The sequence below is a fragment of the Oryza sativa genome, chromosome 6 (genome assembly GCF_034140825.1).
Source record: "Oryza sativa Japonica Group chromosome 6, ASM3414082v1".
NCBI lineage: Eukaryota > Viridiplantae > Streptophyta > Magnoliopsida > Poales > Poaceae > Oryza > Oryza sativa.
This window is the reverse complement of record NC_089040.1, coordinates 23,900,845-23,921,963: the sequence shown is the minus strand read 5'-3', so window position 1 is coordinate 23,921,963 and position 21,119 is coordinate 23,900,845. Positions and strand designations below refer to the sequence as shown.

General features: G+C 45.9%; 1 protein-coding gene and 1 long non-coding RNA gene across 2 annotated transcripts; one reads left to right on the top strand and one right to left on the bottom strand.

The window, feature by feature from the left end:
* Window positions 1–2,308: 2,308 nt before the first annotated feature.
* LOC107277900 (uncharacterized) lies at window positions 2,309–3,835 on the bottom strand. The gene is made up of 2 exons (XR_001546630.3): window positions 3,622–3,835; window positions 2,309–2,708 (listed from the first exon to the last, which is right to left on the bottom strand). It is a non-coding gene; the product is annotated as an uncharacterized lncRNA (long non-coding RNA).
* Window positions 3,836–17,950: 14,115 nt separating this feature from the next.
* On the top strand, window positions 17,951–20,875 carry LOC136356820 (probable LRR receptor-like serine/threonine-protein kinase At3g47570). Its single transcript, XM_066311282.1, has one exon. It carries the CDS (start codon window positions 18,065–18,067, stop codon window positions 20,576–20,578), a length of 2,514 nt encoding a protein of 837 aa, XP_066167379.1. The 5' UTR covers window positions 17,951–18,064; the 3' UTR covers window positions 20,579–20,875.
* The last annotated feature ends 244 nt before the right edge of the window (window positions 20,876–21,119 follow it).

The window sequence follows — 21,119 nt, the reverse complement described above, 5'->3', positions numbered from 1 at the left end:
CTTTCATTGGTCGGGGTGAAGGGAGCTTCTTGGCTCGAATCGAGCTGATGCATCGAGCCAACTTTTTTTTTCGTGGAATCTCAAAGGTACCTGTTGGGAAAACCGGTACCTTTGTGAGGTTCCCAAGTTTCACCTGTTGTCTTTTTTGTAGTAGTGAAAGACCTCCTAGGCAACGTCTTCGGGGAGGTCATGACACCTTAGGCACCACCGTTGACTATCCATCTGGACTAGATTTTCACCTGGAGAGTCCTGCCAAGGAGTGGGAGGGTGGTAGCTCAACAACGCCCCAAGGGGCGATCATGGCGCTCAAAGATGTCATTGTTGCCAGCTCAGGGAAACCCTGAGCTAAGCTTTTTCCTGCAGCACCCTTCCCGCACCTATCTTCGCCACCTCGGTTCTCCACCAACCGAACAACCTTTGCTAGACTGCGGTTCTGCCACAATGGTGCCACACTGTCGTCCAGTCCAAACCCACCGGTCTCCAACATGGCCATCATCGTGACCTCCCATAGCCCACCATCCGCAACTCCCACATAGCTTTGTCATTGGAACGTCTTATTCCCCAACCCCCACCACTACCGTCTCACCGAAAGAGCTCCCCATGACCGTGAAGGAATCAACAATAGTAGTAGAGAGCTCCCTGTAGAAGAAGTGGGGTATGGCTAGCTAGCTAGTTTGGATGAACCGGCCCCACTAACACGCATGCTCGACACAACGTTGCTACCAGCCCATATTATCACCGCCACCGGTCTGACCACTCCTATGCCGTCGGTTAGACTGTCGGGGTCCAGAGAAAAACACACCGAAGATGCTTTTGAAGATAAATCAACTTTATTGCATCAATATGTGTTTACAAGGTGCATCTAAAGTACCCATCTCTCAATTCACGAACTAGAATTGAAACCTCGAAGCAAACCCTAATTTTTTTCTCCCAAAGAGTTAATATCTTCTAGCATCAACCCATCTTCTATTTATATCCACAATGTAGATGCCCCTGGCCAAGAATCCAACTATAACTAGGACTCCCAATCATATAGGAAACCTACCAAATCAGGAAAACAACATCCACACTCCAATCTTTCCAAATTTAACTCCTCTTTCCATAAGCGCACAATGCACACGTGTATGACATATATATGGAAACATTTACCTCCGTGTGCATTGCTCTCTAGCATGAGCATCCCATGTGATATCCTTGACCGTCTGGATCTCAACTTCTCCAAAATCTAGTCCCGATCTATCATCGGCTATACTCCCGTAGCCTCAAGCAACACCTATACATGAATAACAAAGAAATTCCATGTCCAAGTACAAGTTCATACCAAATTGACTCACATTAGCATAGAATAGTATCACATACGAATAGAAACCATCTAGAAGTCATAAACATGAAGAAATCTTTATAGAAATTCCATGAAAACAACCGAAAACCTACTCCCTCTTGGAATCTACTGGTCTGACCATCGGGCTACTCGGTCAGATCGCACCAACACCACCGGTCTGACTGGTGGCAGCCACCCGGTCTGACCGGCCTCACAATGCTAGCCACCACGTTGTTCACTGTTTAGAAACACATAACCGTATTTTTAACAAACACTTATCTTTGACAATTATTCATAACATTGTTTTCACGCATTGAGCTGCTAATTATTGTCTACAAGAATGCATAGTGGCTGAGTAAGAGTTCACCATTACTTAATTATGCTCTGAACAACATGACACTGATGGCTGAAGAAGATCGTTGGGAGATGATACGGCTGATCGGTGTTGCGGGGATCAATTGGAGCAGCACGCAGACCCCTGTCAAGCCATATTATCCAAGTTTCTGTTGTATTGGTAGTATAATTTGTACTCGTGAATTCAGAAGTTTTGGGTTCTTTCTAGTTCAGATTTGCAAAATTATGTCGTCATTTTGCCCTCTGAATTTTATGTCCTCATTGATAAAACACAAGTGGTAGGAAAACATAACAGTGTTCTGGGCTTTTGTTAAACATGACAAAACAGCTTAATGGATTTTCAACCCATTAACATGACAAAACAACAGATGAAGTGCGTGTAGCGAACAGGAGGCTGCTCGGAATGAGCACAAGGTAGCAGGGTTAAACCTATTGGTTTAGCCGATTTGATTGGACATCACCGAAATACCAAAATTTCAGCTTGAAATTTTTGAAATTTTGAATAAAATTTTGTTAAATTTTAACAAATATTAAAAATTTTGGCCGAAATAATATCATATCAGAGTGGTCCGAAATGACCGAAATTTCGGAAATTTCAGTCCGAAATTTCCAACCCATGGTAGCATCGTCCGGTGAGAAATTCGGCTGAAATCAAAATAAATTTCAGCCTGCAGTCACATATATATAGTTAATCTACAGTTCTACACACCGTGAATAGTAAATTCATCTTATTACAGAAACTAGTCAACAAACTGAGCTACGTATCGGTATATATGACGGCACAATTTTCGACGGTGAATTCAGATAGTTTTCATATAACGAATGAACCAGACATGCGACATACGCGCCTGCTGCTCTCGTGTGCCCTTCTGTGCTAATTAAGACACGAGCATTCGTCACCGCCGCCTGCGGCCATTGCCCTCCGAGACCTGTCATGGCTAGCCTACGCTGAAACCACTAACCGCACTAACCCGTCTGCCATATGTCCTGTACGGTGATGCGGTAGACGGACCACCCGTACCAGTTGGTCGACCTGCACACACAAAAAAAAAAAAAGTAAGCAAGCCATATATAAACTAGGAGAAACCAAATTAAATAAAGTATACATGGCTAACAGGTAAAGAAAATGGTACACTACCTCTGTTCTAAACTAAAATATAAGAAGTTTTTATGCTTGAATAAGGTATTAGGTATTAAGAAATATAAGAAGTTTTAGGCTTCAATATGGGTTTTGTTGGAACCATGCCACCCTATATTTGCAAAATTTGAGATATGCCACCCATATCTCAATGATATGTAAGACCCATATGAGTCAATGACATATGGGTCAGGGTGGCATGCAAAATTTGTGTAGCATGGTTCAAATTCTCCCTAAAAAGAGTATATATGTGAAATTAAATTAAGAGTTAATTTTACTTTGGGCTACCTTTTATTACTGATGTTTCGCTTTGGACCACCTTAGGACTAATGTTTTCACTTTAGACCGGGTATTTTTATCTTTATTTCACTTTGGACCACCCTTACTTTTTTATCAATCTACATCCAACTTGTAATATGTCGAAGAAATAGTCTTACATATAGCTGTGGTAGTTCATTAACGAGTAGAGAGACGATGTAATCGAGATGGTTCATATGCTTGAGAAGAGAGTCGGGTGGTCCAAAGTGAAACAAAGGCAGGTTTATCTAGTCCAAAGTGAAAATATTACTTAAATGGTGGTCCAAAGTGAAATATCGGTAACAAAAGGTGGCCCAAAGTGAAATTTGCTCTTAAATTAATGACGAAGGGTTGTTAGTGATTAAGGAAACGATATAGGTAAAGAAAATAATTGAGGGAGTGTTTTGATCGGTTGAGAAAACAACATAGATCGAAAAGTTGTCATATTTTAATATAAGTTTTGAATGCTAAATGTTTTTATATTTTAAGATGTAGCAAGTACTGTACGTACCATTGCCACTGCTTCCCGTGCCGCCGGTTTTGCCGGTGCTCCCAGCCGCCGGCACGACGAGGATGCCACTGCCGATCACAAGAACCAGCAGCACGAGCTGGATTATCGCGCGTAATCGAGCCACCGGCCGTCGGCCGGTGATCGCCGGCATCCTGTACGACGTGTGCCGAGCTGGTGATGGTATAACTATCTGCTGCTATATATATTACTGATGGTTTACAAACTAACAAGCCAGATGTTCAGGCGAGCAGCATATATATATATAGAACTCACGGAGGCGAGTAGGAGTACCACAATCGTGTCTCTTCGTCGTCTTATCGGGGACGAGGAAGGGTGTCCTCGTGGCTCCACGACCCTGCATTTATTTCGAGAAATATAGCCGGTTTTTACTTTTAGAAAATTGAATTGCCTTTAATATAATGTCACATTTTATTATCAGAGTTTCGCTTCAAACAAACATTTTAAGCTAATCTTTTCAGTTTGAATTATGTTTTTTCTTTGTTTTACTCTAGACTACCATCCGAAAAACTTTCCTTAAGCACATTGTTGGGGAATGGCTCCGGATTGAGGGGTCAGCCTCCGAAGGGCTACAGCACTCCGGAGAATCATCCTCCCCGGGGAGATGACCGTGGGTCGATGCCACTTTAGCCCCCGGCTCCGGAGGCTACGGAGGGGTCCCGGAGAGGAGAAACAGCTCCCGCGGAGGCCAAGAGCTCCGGAGCCTGGCAAGGCTCGGAGACCGCCAGGAGGGTTCCAGGGGTGATCCGGGAGGCCGTAGTATCCAAGGGTTACGGGGCTTCGAAAGGCATCTCGAGCTTTGGAACCCGGAGGGCTTCTGGAGCCCGGCAAAGGTACTCCGGAGGTGGCTAGAGACTTCGGAGTCCGGAGGCTTCTGGAGCTTGCCGCGCTGCCGGGGGCGAATAAAGTCTCAATATGCCCCCAGCGGCTCAAGTCAGGAATCAGACGCTAGTGGGTTGGAATAAATGCGCACCATGCGTCCCAACTACCTCTGACACTGTTGATGATGACCAGACGAAGAGTCTGCTATTACCCAGAGCATGTCTTTACCCGGGTAATAGCGGGCTCCCTCGGAAATCAGCACTGCTTCCTTAATGGGTGTCTCCTTCCTACCACCTGTGAAGTTGCCAAAAGGCCAAGGGCTGGCCCACTGGCCAGCCACTCAAGATCCTTTGTAGGGCTAGGGGCACCGAAGGAATTTTCTCTTATATACTCGCGTATAAATATGTAAAAACCGCTCTTGTTTGGGCACATTGGATACAGGAGCACTAGACATACACTTGTTGAGTTCTTGCAACAACACACATCAAAGATCTTGAACACGTTGGCACCTATACACCGTAATCTTACTCCTTAGGCTATTCTTTGCTAGATGAGAGCATAGATATAGAGAAGTGATTTAATATGGTGCAAAGTGCAAAGATAACCTTACTTACTCTAAAATAAAAATATTAACTAAAGGATAATCCACAGTGAAATTTTAGTAATAAAAGATGGAATAAAGTATAATTCAGTCTAGAAAAACTATCTTTATAAATGCTTACTGATTGTTGAGCTTGTTAGACATGTAATGTATTCAGCCATTGGCTGATCGGTGGATAGATTTATGCATGCCTCGTGAAACCATGGCGTGCAGTGGACGACTAAGATTTGGTGGACTACATTCGTCAGCAGAGCATACTTGTTACTGCCGAGTCTTGCACGGCGTCGCCGCCGGCCGGCCGCTCCCGTCCAAACATGCACGGGACGAGTCTACCACGGTGGAACGCTATTGTCATGCAGTTACTACGAGTTTTAGATAGACGGCCCACATATCACTGAAAATTAAATGCTTATGTTTAAGGGCCAACAAAGATTACAAAGATAATCTCAATCGGACCTAAACATAAGCCCGCCACCAATAGTTATTATCGGTGACGGGCTCTAGATAATTACTCCTACATATGGATTATGTCTGTATGACTATATCTTCAAACTAGACATAGGCTAGGGTTTGTACATATTTAGGGGGGGGGGGGAGATTATGATTTATGCCACTAAAGTATAATAGGCAATGGTTGAAAAACCCACATAAAGATCGGATTTTCCAACCAGTAACAGTTAGTCAACAGTGATGAGGTTTTAGAATAGACACCGATGAGATCCTTATAGATGCCAACCAGCAACTTGTGACTTGTATTTTGTATATAGTGAAGCTTGTTGCTATTGGAACCGGAAGAAGACTGGGATGGACCTAGGCCTTGGGCCACCTGGGCCGTGATCCAAGGTCTAGGTGTGAAGGTCCATTAAGATGATAATTTTTTCACCATGTAAACAACAAATAAGGCCTAAATCTCCATATGGGCTGGCTCGGGCCTTGAACCAATCTTGGGTCCGCCACGGATAGAAGAAAAATAAATTATAATATTGTCTGAAATTAATAAAAATATATTTTCATGAAATGTTGTACACATTTATCCTTGTTTTGCTATAGGAAACATTCATCTTGATATTAAGAGGTTCAAAGAGTAATTTGCAAAATTTACAATGTGGGTAGGTGGGGTGGCAGATTGACTGCTACAACACCTACCTTCTTTTAAAATAATATAGATAGTATAGATATAGATATTGTTTGAAACAAATAAAAAATATGTTTTCTATGAGATGTATTATCCATCCTCGTTTTACTATAGGGAACATTCACCTTAATATTTGGAAGTCAAAGGATAATTTTGAAAATTTCCAATGAGGCTATGTGGGGTGATAGATTCATTGTCACCGTCACTGTTTTTCTTAAGTAGTATAGATACCAAGGTGTAAACGCGCTGGAGATTATGCGAAACGCGCGACTTGAACGTTTCCGGCTAGTGAGATCTAACGAATTAATTATTGGATATTTAATTCAATTTAACATTTCAAAATTGGACTGTGTCTATTTGTTGGTCTTTATGACAGTAGTTACAACAAGTAGCGACAGCAGAAGGAGACGCGGGGAGCAGAACCGCACTACTGTCATCGCACGCACGGCCAGCGCTCGATCAGTCGATCGATCATCGCCTATTGATTATCAGTGTGTTTGCAGTTTGCTATACTCTCTTACTACTACTGCTGGAGATCAGACCAGGAGAACACCTGCTGGCTGCTGTTCTGCTGTAATCGGCAGAACATGTACGTGAAGAGTTGAGCACGCCATAATTTTTTTTTTTAAACTAAACCGGCAAGAGAACTGCCAATTATATTTCAATTAAGCAGGAGTAAAAACCCAGACAGGGTTACAGAAAAAGAAAAATACAACCACTTGGCGAGTAGAAACTCGCCAAGTCCCTCAACCGTGGCCGGTACAAACCACACAGCACACGGAGCACTACACAACTTCTAGCCAAACTACCACGGCGGAATCCAAAGACGAACATCGACATCGAGATGCTGAAGAAGTGGCACACGACTTTGACATCACAAAGCGCATGTCATCGTTGCCGAGCTTGCCGTCCAACGACCAAGCAGCTTCGACTTCACGGTGATCGTAATATCATTGGAGGCACCACCAAACGAGCAAAACAACACCGAGCTCACACTTTGGACATCAGCCAAAGCCCCTGAGACGCCAAAACTTGTACTGGCAACACCAACATTCCTAGAGAGAAACTGCAAATGTTATCGTTGCCAAGCATCGTCGCACCCCAACGACGTAGCAGCTCCGACTCCACCTGACAGAGACAAACAAAGAAGCTGGATGCCACCAATACAAGAAAGGAGCCAAGGAGAAGGCCTCGCCAAACCAAGGTATCTAGTGCTTCGAGCTGACGCAGGAGTACACCAACAACAATCGATGCAAGGGTAGTGTTCTCCAAGACGATGCCCCCATGAAGGATACGACGTGAAACGCCGCCACCGCCTGTTCGGAAACCGGAACACAGTTTTCACCTGGAGATTGATGGCGACGGAGAAAGACGCCATAACGACGCCTCTAACAAGGGAACGACGCCAAAGACATCGTCGTCGTCACGCCAGCCAAGGGCTAAGCAAGGCTTTTGCCAGCGATTTCATCCATTGCCACCACCGCCCCACACAACAGTCGTTGCCGAACCACCCTGTCATCTCCTCGGCAACCAGCTAGCCCAGTCCACCATTCCACGGCTCCTTCCCGCACACAACAGGCCGGAGAGAGGCAAGGACACACCGCCAAGCGGGCGTTCCCTGCGCTGCCTCTGCCGGAGCGGCGAGCAGGACGTCACCGGCGTCGTCACAACCCCGCGAGGCATCGGCATCGGCGTCATTCTCGTTCTTGCACTGGAGCCGGCGCTGTCACCGCCGCCGCCGCCGCCGCGTGGCCCTCGCGCTGACGCCGCCTCCGCTGCCGCGTGGCCCTCGTGCCGCCGCCTCTGCCGCCGCGTGGCCCTCGCAACGCCGCCTCCTCCGCCGCCGCGCGGCCCTCGCGCCACCGCCCCGTCCACCGCCGCGCAGCCCTCGCGCCACTGCAGCCGCAGCCCTGCGCCGTGCGGCCAGATCCGGCCACCGCGGTGCCGGATCCCCGGCCTCCCTCGCCCACCGGCGCGCCACACTCCGCCCGGCTCTGCCCCACCTTCCTCGCCGCGCTCTGCCCCGCCTCCCTCGCGCCGGAGACGGCGCGTCGCCGCGGTATGGCCCCGCCACCGCCATCTCGGCTCCCCGCCCGGTTGTCACGCCCGGAAATTCACTAGTAATTTCCGAACTTATTTGTGCATAAAATCCTCGTCCAGGAATCAGCCGAGGTACACAAACTGACAATTTAATATACAGATTCATCAAATTAACTAAAACGATATATACTTACTTAAGAGGCACTTAGTCCTCACCATGAAGAAAACTGCAGCGGAAAATAAAATCTAGCGAAGCTCCGGCTCCACTCCCACAGGCAGCTCAACTGGGGTATAAGCCAAACGTCTTCGCCTTCTGGATCCTTTTTCTTCAACTGAGGTTGATTGATTATTGCAAGGTGAGCATATGACATACTCAGCAAGCCACACAGCAAATATGCAAGTGCACAAGGATACCAAAGGATGGCATAATATAGGCTCATTTGCGAAAGCAGCATTTAGCAAGGAGTTAAGAGTACTAAAACAGTAGAGTAATTAATCAGAAATTTTAATCAACACTGAACAGCACACCCATGCTGTACAGGCCCAACCATCCTGAACAACCATACCCGGCTGTACAGATCTAATCTCCAAACCAGGAGCTAAGCAAATTATTACCAGGTATAACATCTATAATTATTGTGAGAGGTGTGAGACTAATCACAAAAAACATTGCTCAACCCGCCCATAACCGCAGGCACGGCTATTCGAATAGTTTTACTCTGGCCAGAGGTGTACCACTGTACCCACAAGACACAGCCCCACATCATGTCACCATGTGCCTCATTACCACCATGGTACCTCGGAAAGGGGCTGTGACATTACCCCTTGCATAACACAATCCACCGCAGCGCACCATTCCCGGATCATAGTCACCCCCTTATAAACAAGGCATGGACTCCCCAGCGACCCCCGTGGGCTTATCTCCGCCACTTCTCAGTCTGGTGCCCCGCAATGAACCATGTTATACAAAAGGTAAAGCCGTTGCCCACGCTGGCTTGTGGTTGGCATGGTTAATGTTTCACAATAGTAGCTCGCGAACCGGTCCTTAATTGTCATGAGCACGACTCTCAAAACCATGTGCTCACAACCCACCTTTACCATATTTTAGTTGGCAAGTAATTATTTAACCAATCACGATTGACCATCGTGAACTATCATTAAGCCATCATTAAATAATAGTGAGTCATAAGTTATCCCAATAGTGTGCTAATGTTTCTAAGCATGGCTAAGCAATCATATCTAATATCTAGCTGAACCAATATATAAAGCCCAACTAGTCAAGTTATAATAACCCAGGGTATCAAGGAATAAAGTAATCAATGCAAATTGGCCATAACAAAGGAATAAGTTCACACCACCCGGTGACATTCGAAAATAAATGCACAGTTGAAATAAATAGAGAATTTAAATATAGGATCAACATGCTCAAAGGATTGTGTTTAGGATCTGTGTGACTTGCCTTGCAATAATCGGTCTTCAATTAATCTTCTTGAATACTTCCGGCGCACTCGCGAACCTTCGCAACGACGGAAACGACAAGCTAACACGCAAAACGAAAAAAGACTAATAAAAACCAAATAAACAATACATAAAAAGTAAACAAACATGTAGATCATAATTTTAGATGAATTATGAGACTTGAACGGCCTCATTCTGACTTCAAATGAATTTATTATGAATTTTACAAGATTAAATATAATTAAAGCCCATTTAAAAAGAATTAAATAAATTTAATTCAATTTATGGACAATTTTAATATGTAGATCTTTATTTTATACAACTTTTGCAACTTGAACCACATTAAACTGAGTTACAATGAATTAGTTATGAATTTTTAAAGATTAAATCGGATTAAAACACTTATATGAATTTTAATTGAATTATGACGCAATAATGAATTATTTTTGAAAAGGAAAAGGAGGATTATTGCGTCAGCGGCTAGGGTTTGCGGTGGACCGGGCGCACGGAGGCAGTTCACGGGAACGAACGGCCGAGATCAACCCTATCCAAAACGGACGGCCGAGATCCAACGGTCCACGACCGGCTCACGGGAGAGGGCGACGATGACGTCAGCGATGACGTCACCACCGGCGGCGGCGGCTCGGCGGCTCGGGCTTGCATGCTCGCCGGCGAACGACGGCGCGGCGACGCGAACGGAGGGCACCAACGGGTAGAGGGCGACGCGGCGAACTCACCGGTGACCAAAGAAGCGGCGGAAGAGCAACGGACAGCGCCGGCGACGAGGAAGAAACGGCGGCGGTCTTCGGGTCGACGGTGACGGCGGTGCTCCGGCGGTCTTCGGCGGCGGCGAAGGGGCGGACGAGGACGGCGGCGACTTGGCGACCACGATGACGACCTCCCCGAGCGACGGCGACGGCTGGAGCGACGGCGGCGCACGGCTGGAGCGGCGGCGACGGCGGCGGCACAAGGTCTCACGGCGCTAGGGCGCTTCCGACGGCGAGAGACAAAGGCGAGGGTGGCGGCGGGTAGAGGAGACACCGGGGATCCTTTTAAAGGGGCTCGGAGGCGACGGCGAAGGCCCACGGCGGCTGAGACGGCGAAGGAAAGATCGGGGTTCGGAGGAAAGAGACCGATCCGATTCGACCTCGAATCCACGAGTTTCCAAACCGAAATAGGCGAAGATTCCAAAGGAGGAAAGGTAGAGGAGATCCCGAAGATTGTTTCCCCTCTATCAATTCGGCCGGAGAAGGAAAGGGGCGACCGGATTGGAAAGCGGCGGCGGAGCGGCTCGGCTAGGGTTTCGGGCGGCGGCCGACGCGAGGAGGACGACGACCCCGACAGACGGGCCCCACTTGTCAGCGACTGAGAGAGAGAAGAGAGCGGCGGCGCGGACTGGGCCGACTGGGCCGGGGAGGGAGAGAGAAAGAGAGAGGTTTTGGGCCGGCTTTCGGCCCAAAGCCAAAACAGACTTTTAAAACCTTTTTCAATTTAAATTATTCATGAAATGCAATTCCATTTATTAAAAATACTTCCTTAGCTCAAATAAATCCCAGAAAAATCTAGGAATTATAGAATTAAGCAAAGTATTTAATGAAATTTTATCTGGCCCCATTTTATATTGAGATTTAACAAATTAAAATTAGATCTTCTCTTTTAAGCTTTTAAAATCATTTCTAATAATTCCTTTTAAACAACAATTTATAATTTAAGGATTTTTAAACAAGAAAAGCTCTTAACAATTATAATTAGATCATTATTGATCAAATAATTACTGAACTGTTCTTCGTATCATTTAGGAATTGAGCTCTGAAAAATCCGAGAAAATTTCAGAGAGTTGACTTAAACATGGAGAATTTAATAAAAATTAAATCCATCCATGCTTTATATTTAGGAAATTTTATTTCCCACATTTAACTTCACTTGTAAATTAAAGAACATTTAATTTAAATTCTATTAATAATTTATTAGATAATTTATAAATCCTGAAACAAAAAAATCTGGATATGACACCGGTTGACCGGCGGCAAACTCCGGCGGTGGCGAGGCAAAGAGAGGAGGAGGGTGGGTGGCGGCGGCGGCGGCTAGGGTTCGCCCCTGAGCCGCCGTGCGCGTGGGTGACTCGAGGGTCACTGAGCACGCCATAATTACTCAGCTGATACCGGCCGGCAGGGTGCCACACGTACAGTAATCTGTGCGACTGTGCCTAGAAGCGCACATTCCCGTATATTTTTCAGATTTTTATTTTGGAAAAACGTGCAAAAACAGATTATATTTTAAAACTAATGTAGTTAACTAGTTATTCTTTTTGTTTTCTTTTCAAAACAGATAAAAGAGATATAAATCTTTAATTTCATTGTCTTTCTTGACTCTTGTCCAGGTAGTTCCGAGCTCCTTAATTTAGGTTTAGCCACATATTGAGAAGTTGATGTTCTTGAATGAACGCTTCACCATTCAAGGATTACTGCACAAAATTCAGCTATGCTACAGTAGCTTGTCCCACCCCCAGATTTCAAATCTCTTTTTTTTTGAACTTTTTTGGAACGATCTACGCTAGATAGAACAAAATTTCATATTTATGTAGCATAAAAATAAGTACAAAATTACAATCTTAAAAGATTATAATCAGGAAACAAAACAAACACATCGCAACCGCGTGCTAAGAGCTCCCTACAAAATCCAAGATAAGGCAGTTGCACCAAGCCGGCCACCCCTAGAATCAGGGCTAGACCTGCAAGGGGGTCTCAAACACCCCACCGACATAGATTCCACCAAAAAAATAATAGATGAGTTCCCGATCATCCCTAAGTAGAGTGGTTGATGAGGGAGAGAGCAAGAGAGAAGAATACCAACTCATCCCTCGCACCAACCAGATAACGACAACCAATAAGCCACATAGGACAAGTTGAGAAAAGACTACAAAGGCGAGGAACAAAGACCTCCTAGGCAACACCTCCAGGGAGGTCATGACATCTTAGATGCCATCATTGTCCGTCCATTTGGACTAGGTTTTCACCTAGAGAGTCCTATTAAGGAGTGGCAGGGTGGCAGCTCGATGATGACCCAAGGGGTGATCATGGCGCTCGGAGACATCATCGTTGTCAGCTCAGGGAAACCTGGGCTAAGCTTTTTCCTGCAACACCCTTCCCACACCTATCGTCGCCACACCAGTGCATCACCAACTGAACAACCTTTGCTAGAATGCGGTTCCTCCGTACCAGTGCCCCATTGTCGGCCAGTCCAGACCCGCCAGTCTCCAACGCGGCCTTATCGTCACCTCCCACAGCCACCATGTCGCAACTCCCACGGAGCTTTGTCACTGGAACATCTTCTTCCATTACCGCCACCGCTGGCGTCTCACCAAAAGAGCTCCCCATGACCGGAAGGGAATCAACCATAATAGTGGACGAGGTCCATGGAGAAGAAGGGGGGTATGGCTAGCTAGCTAGCTTGGACGAATCGACCCCAATAGCTCTCATGCTCGACATAACATTGGTACCAACCCATATTGTTGGTGCGGGTGGCCAGTTCTCATCGCCGGCCTCCACGCACACGACAGGCCTCCTTCCATCACCGCTCGTGCTGCACCCTCCGCCGCGCTATGCCCACAGCTGCCCTTCTACCACCACTGGCCGGCCATGGGAGTTGCTGTGCCTGTTGCCGGTCAGCCGCGCCAAGCCCACGTACGGCTGCCCTCCTGACCATATCTTACCGTGTCGGCCACTTGACCTAGGCCAAATCCGGCGCGGAGGCACCAGATTCGGCCACAGCCATATTGGATCCCTAGCCTTGCTCACTAGGCGTGCGCCGCCGTGGCCACCAGTTCTCCGTCGCCTTTCACCGCGCGCTGCCCTGCTTTCCTCGTGCCGGAGACACCGTGTGTTGGTCATGGAGATTTAATTTGTATCTCATGCAAGCCATGAAGATTTAATTTGTATTGACTAAAAATTATGTGTATGTCAATATTTATTCTGCATCCAAGTGTGAGTGTGGACAATTTATATGACTAATTAGAACTCTCTGTCTATGTAAATGTTCTGTCAATGTAACTATTGCTGTGAATTGGTAATGTGAATAATGTGCTACCGCTGCCACATCCGTGACTGCAGCCGCTAGTCTGTGACCCGCCGCCGCCTCGTCCGCGATCGCCCCACCTCCGCGACCACCGCCGCTCGTCCGCGCCTGCCTCCACCTCCGTGACCGCCGCCATTCGTCCGCGACCCACCGCCGCCTCTCCTCCATGAGCGGTCACTGCTCCTCTTAGATCCGGATGCCGCCTAGCCTCCGCGACTGGACGCCACCTCCGTGACCCGCCGCCGCCTCGCCTTTGTGACTGGCCACCACCTCCACGAACGCCGTCGACTCCCCTCCCTCTAGCCGCCACTCTTTCACCTGTGTGCCGCTCGCGCCGACGAGCTCCACCGTCCCCATGTTCGCTGCTGCACCCCAGCCATTGGGAGCCAGACGACACTAATGGTCCGTGCAAAGTTGTCCATCCCATCCCACTTCGATCCCTTCCTACCAAACAAAAAACTATAACCATCCCATACCATAAATCAACTAGAACCATACCATCCCAAAAAATTAGAATAGATCTAACCCATCCCACTTGGTCCCCAAACCAAACAAATGCTACCAAAAAAAAGTACTACCTCCGTATTTTAATGTATGATGCCATTGATTTTTTATCTAACTTTGACCATTCGTTTTAATTTAACAAATTTATGTAATTATCATTTATTTTATTGTGACTTGATTTATCATCAAATGTTTTTTAAGTATGACGTAAATATTTTTATATTTACACAAAAAATTTGAATAAGGCGAATGGTCAAATGTTGATAAAAAAAAGTTAACGGCGTCATATATTAAGATACGGAGGGAGTACATTAACATGCAAAGAAAATGGTATGCTACCTCTGTAAAGTTTTTAGGCTTGAATACAATATTAAGAAATATAAAAAGTTTTATGCTTAAAAACGGGTATTAAGAAGTTTGTGAAATTAAATTAGTTGTGAAGGGTTGTTATTGATCGAAAAAACAATATAGGTAAAAAAAATTAAACGGCAGAGAGTCATGATTGGTTGAGAAAATAATGTAGGCTAGAAAATTGTTATATTTTTAGACATATTTTAAATGCTAAAAATTGCATAACGAAGGGAGAGTACCATGGCCACTGCTTCCCGTGCCCCCAGCCGCCGGCACGACGAGGATGCCACTGCCGATCACAAGAACCAACAGCACGAGCTGGATTATCGCGCGTAATCGAGCCACCGGCCGTCGGCCGGTGATCGCCGGCATCCTATACTTACGACGTGTGCCGAGTAACTATCCTATACTGTACGTTGAGTTTGTTAGACATGTAATGTGTTCGATCGGCATCTCTAACAATTCTATCATAGGGCATTGGCTGAGTATATGGATTTATGTATGCTTGGTGAAACCATCACTGGTGGAGAAGTGCTTTTTAGTCCCGGTTCGTAACCCCCTGTAGTCCCGGTTTTCAAACCGGGACTACCAATCCGGGACTAAAGATCGCTATCTTTAGTCCCGGGTGAAAAAACCGGGACTAAAGATCGATCTTTAGTCCCGGTTGATGACATCAACCGGGACTAAAGATAGGGATCTTACCAACCGGGACTAAAGAGAGGGTAGCGGCAGTCCATCAGCTGGTCCTTTTTTCTTTTTTATTTTCTCCCGAATCGAGTGGTATGCATATCATCAAATCAAACCCCAAATCCACATCACAACTCCATAGCACGATTCACGGATTCACCACAAATTCATTCACAATATCCATTCACATATTTATTCACAACATCACAAATATATTCACAATATTGATTCACAGGTTCATTGACAACATCGAGTCACATACTCACTCACAACATCATAGATTCATTCACAATATCGATTCATAGATTCATTCACAGATCAAAACATCCAAACCACAAATTAAAAAAAATAAAAAAAAAACTCGACTCACCGGCCGACCTCCCATCCCGCCGCCGGCCGGCCACCCATCTCGCCGCTTCCCCTCCAGCCGGATCTGGGGGAGGGGAGGGCGAGGCCACCGGTGACCGGCCTCAATCCCGCCGGCCTGCGCCGGGCCGCCGCCGGCCGTCCTCCATCCCGCCGCTCCCCCTCTGGCCGGATCTGGAGGAGGGGAGGGCGAGGCCGCCGGCGACCGGCCTCCATCCCGCCGGCCCACGCCGGGCCGCCGCCGGCCGTCCTCCATCCCGCTGGCCCGCGCCCGGCCGCCATCCTGACGTCGCCGGCGGGCCGCCGCTAGCCCCAGCCCGTGCCTGGCCGCCGCCAGCCCGCGCCCTGCCGCCTCCATCCCGCCACCGCCGGCCGGCCGCCGCCAGCCCGTGCCCATCCCTCATCCCGCCGCCGCCGGCCGGCCGCCGCCAGCCCACGCCCGGCCTCCATCCCGCCGCCGTTGGCTGCCTCTGTAAGAGGAAGAGGGGGAGGGGAGGAGGAGAGGGGGTGAGAGAAGAGCAAGGGGAGAGGATGGAAGGAGAAGGATGGAGAGGATGGAGATAAGGAAGGAGAAGAAAAAGAGATAAGGATGGAAGATAGAGAGAGAGGGGCTACGCATGCGCTTCTGCGTGGGCTGGTGCATACGCTTTATTCCCGGTTGATGTTATCAACCGGGATTAAAGATCCCTTATCTTTAGTCCCGGTTGGTGATCTCAGGGGGCCTGACAAGGCCTGACAGATTTAGAACCGGAACTAAAAATCATTTTTAGTCCCGATTGGTAACACCAACCGATCAAATATGCCCGCTGTAGCCACCAACCGTCTTTAGTCCCGGTTTTTAGTGGAACCGAGACTATTGTGGATTTCGGGCGACCGACCAAAGACGGTTTCTCCACTAGTGTGCATGGCGTGCAGTGGAGGACTCCTGATTTGGTGGGACTACATTCGTCAGCAGAGCATACTTGTTACTGCCGAGTCTTGCACGGCGTCGCCGCCCGCCGGCCGGCCGCTCCCATCCAAACATGTATGGGACGAGTCTACCACGGTGGCACGCTATTGTCAATTTGTCATGCTGTCACTACGAATTAGCTAGTCGACTCACAGATCACCGGAAGGCCATAATCCTTTCTCTATCAGGGTTAAACCCATCGGTTTAGCCGATTGGATCGGTGCTCACCGATTCGGAAATTTCGGTCCGAAATTTCTGAAATTTTAAACAACATTTAGTTGAATTTGAACAAATATTACCAAAATTCATGAAAAAATTAAAAAAAATAAAAAATTCGGTCGAAATAATATCGTATCCAAAATGACCGAAATTTCTAAAATTTCGTTCCAGAATTTCTAACCCTGTTCTCTATCCCGTTTTAATTTCACTTAGATGATCCACCCGAACTGTAGATTTCTGGCAACCAAGCAAAGCATGGAGAGTAATTGAAGTCAGAGTCAAGTTTGAAGTCTTTGAATATGTGAACAGATTTCAGTTTTTTCGATGAGACATCTGTGAACAGATTTAAAGGAACTATTCTATGTACTACGCATATACATTGCCGTATTAGTTCGGGTCATTTGACTGCTGACTGAAGAAGATGATATTTTTCAGTGCAATTCGACTGAAAAATTGACGAGCTGAGTTTACAATTAGACTTTCAGAGTCAGACAGTGAACGGTGAACACTACTGTCACTGTGCTTGTTTCATTAAGGGAAACGCTGACGACTACTTCGTCCGAATATCAGTTTGGATTAGCAATAGAATAGACACTCTAACTAGCTTGCTAGCCTGGTTGTGTTTGGGAAAAAACTGACATTATTGCTAACTCCCTGCAACCAAACCTTTAGAATATAGAGTAAAAACATCTTACACTTGTAAAAGTTGCTTTCTCATGCAAGATCAGGACAATTCTAATGCTCTAGTTAGGCAGTTATCTTAGTTACTTTGTCCAATTAATTTGCTTGTCTCGACGAGAGAACAGTGAAACCCCAGAGTATACGCTAAGTTAGCAATGTAGACTGCAGTAACAGACAGATACATGGATCGATGCACTTGATAACATCACTACAACATGACATATGAGTTGCATATTTTAAGTGGCAACTGTTAATCTCAGCTCCCAATTGAGCTACAAAGTGCCGAAGCAAAGTTCAAGCACAAATCTTAAGCTGGGCCAAAGCCATGAGCGTCTAAGTCTAGGTCCTGCCGTATATGCCGGAGTACGGCCAATCTCCACCACTTGGCCATTACAATTGCCTTGCTTATGGTGTTGCTGCTGGTCTATAAATTCATGTACATTAGCACAACAACCACTACACCAGACAGCTTCAGTTTGCAACGTACCCAAGTAAGAAACACCTGTTGCTCACATTGTAATTCTCATTAGCAAAACTGATGGCGCCTTTGGGCTCCCACAGCATCCCTGTTCTGGTCACAATCTTATTGGCATGCTTCTCATTCTTTCTCATCACTGCATTCTCCCTAGTTCCCACTGCACCACTCCATGATGCATCAGATACTACCGATTTTCAGGCTCTGCTTTGCCTCAAGCTCCATCTCAATGACAATGCCGGAGTCATGGCTTCCTGGAGAAATGATTCTTCGCAATACTGTCAATGGCCCGGTGTCACTTGTAGCAAGAGCCACACATCTCGAGTCACTGAATTGAACCTAGAGTCATCCAACCTCCATGGCCAAATACCACCTTGCATTGGTAATCTTACTTTCTTGACAATAATCCACCTTCCATTTAATCAGTTGACTGGCAACATTCCACCTGAAATTGGTCATTTGCGTCGCCTCACCTACCTGAACCTCACCTCTAATGGCCTCACTGGCACGATACCAGAGGCTCTGTCTTCATGCTCTAACCTTCAGATCATTGATATCTCAAATAACTCGATTGATGGTGAGATCCCCTCAAGCATGAACAAATGCTCAAATCTTCAAGCTATCTGCTTGTTTGACAATAAACTTCAAGGAGTAATCCCAGAAGGATTAGGTACACTCTCCAACCTTTCAGTTTTATATCTTTCAAATAACAACCTAAGCGGCAATATTCCTTTCTCACTTGGAAGTAACTCTTTTCTGAATGTGGTCATTCTCACAAATAACAGCCTCACTGGAGGCATCCCACCTCTCCTAGCTAATAGTTCATCACTCATATTGCTTGATTTAACTAATAATCGTCTTGGCGGCGAGATTCCTTTTGCTCTTTTTAATAGCTCGTCACTTAATCTCATAAGCCTTGCAGTTAATAACTTTGTTGGGTCTATCCCACCAATCTCAAATATCTCCTCACCACTGTGGTATCTCAGCTTATCCCAAAACAATCTCTCAGGTAGCATACCTTCCTCTATAGAAAACCTCTCCTCCCTTGAAATACTCTACCTTTCACAGAACAACTTCCAGGGAACCATTCCATCTAGTTTAAGCAGAATACCAAACTTGCAAGAACTGGACTTGACATATAACAACTTGTCAGGGACAGTTCCGGCTTCTCTGTACAACATGTCTAATCTCGTATACCTTGGCATGGGCACTAATAAACTCATTGGAGAAATTCCAGATAACATAGGATATACCCTTCCAAATATCAAAACACTGATCTTGCAAGGAAATCAATTCCAAGGGCAGATCCCCACTTCACTAGGCATTGCAAAAAATCTCCAAGTGATTAATCTTCGTGACAATGCATTCCATGGTATTATTCCTTCTTTTGGGAACCTGCCTGACTTGATGGAATTGAATCTCGGGATGAATCGACTAGAAGCTGGAGACTGGTCTTTCTTATCCTCATTGATAACTAGTAGACAGTTGGTTCAATTATGCCTGGACAAAAACATCCTCAAAGGAACCCTACCAAGTTCCATCGCAAAACTTTCAACAAGCTTACAGGTGTTGCTGCTAACAGGAAATGAAATATCCGGTACCATACCTCAAGAGATAGAGAAACTCACAAGCCTTACGCTTCTTTATATGGAAAAAAATCTACTTACTGGAAATCTTCCAGATTCACTTGGAAATCTGCTAAACTTGTTTATCCTAAGCTTATCCCAAAACAAAATTTCAGGACAAATTCCAACTTCATTTGGTAATCTAAGTCATCTAAGTGAGCTCTACTTACAGGAAAATAATTTGAGTGGACCGATTCCTAGCTCCTTAGGGAGTTGCAAGAATCTAGAAGCTTTAAACCTGTCTTGTAACAGCTTTGATAGTAGCATACCAGAGGAACTCGTTACTCTTTCCTCTCTTTCTGAATGGTTGGACTTGTCTCACAACCAACTCGATGGAGAAATACCATCAGAGATTGGTGGCTCGATCAATCTTGATATTCTAAATATTTCCAATAACCGACTGTCAGGACAAATTCCCTCTGCTCTTGGCGACTGTGTCCACTTAAGCTCTCTCCGTATGGAAGGGAACCTTCTTGATGGACGAATTCCTGATTCTTTCATAAATTTAAGAGGCATTGTTGAGTTAGATCTTTCTCAGAACAATCTATCTGGTAAAATACCTGAATTCATGGAATCCTTTGGGTCCATGAAGCTTCTCAATTTGTCCTTCAATGATTTTGAAGGACAGGTACCAACTGAAGGGATATTTCAGAATGCAAGTGAGGTTTTTATCCAAGGGAACAAGAAGTTATGTGGTACATATCCATTGCTACAGTTACCACTCTGCAATGTAAAGCCATCAAAGGGAAAGCACACCAATAAAATACTTAAGATAGTAGGACCTATAGCTATTTGTCTGGCTCTAACATCATGTTTAGCGCTCATTCTACTGAAGAAGAGGAATAAAGTCAAGCAAGCATCTGATCCTTCCTGTAAGGAGTTGAAGACGTTTACATATTCAACATTGAAGAAGATACCGAGAATAATTGTGACCCTGAAAATCATGTCATGACTGGAATGTTGAGCTGCGTCATGCAACTTGCTAAACTTGGTATCTCATGCTCCATGGAGACACCAAAAGATCGCCCAGCAATGCAAGATGTTTACGCTGAAGTCATCGCAATCAAAGAAGCATTTTCAGCTCTTCGTGTTTGAGACAAACCAAATGTTGAGATTATAGATATATAATGATTTAATCTATTCCATAAATAAATCATGACATTACAGATGAAAACTAGCATGAACGCATCATTAGATCTATACATGTAAACTACACAGTATAACATGAACAGATCAAATATGCGCAACATATTGAACACGTACCGAGGTGACGGAAAGACCGGTTGCTTGGTCGAAACTTTTCGCAGGTGTCTACGAAGACATGAAACACGCGAGCGAAGAGGAAGGCGAGCCGTCGCGAACAAACAGGGAGTAGTCGCGCGAAGCGCTTCCCAAAAAACCTTATTGCCGCCTTCTCCCGGTGCAGGACGTCGAAGGCAGAGGTTCCGGAGACCTGCTCTCCCGATCGCCGGTGCACGCCGGCGAGCGGGATG

Excerpts from the sequence above, each read along its gene's own strand:
- LOC136356820 (XM_066311282.1), top strand. The coding sequence starts at position 18,065 with ATGGCGCCTTTGGGCTCCCACAGCATCCCTGTTCTGGTCACAATCTTA.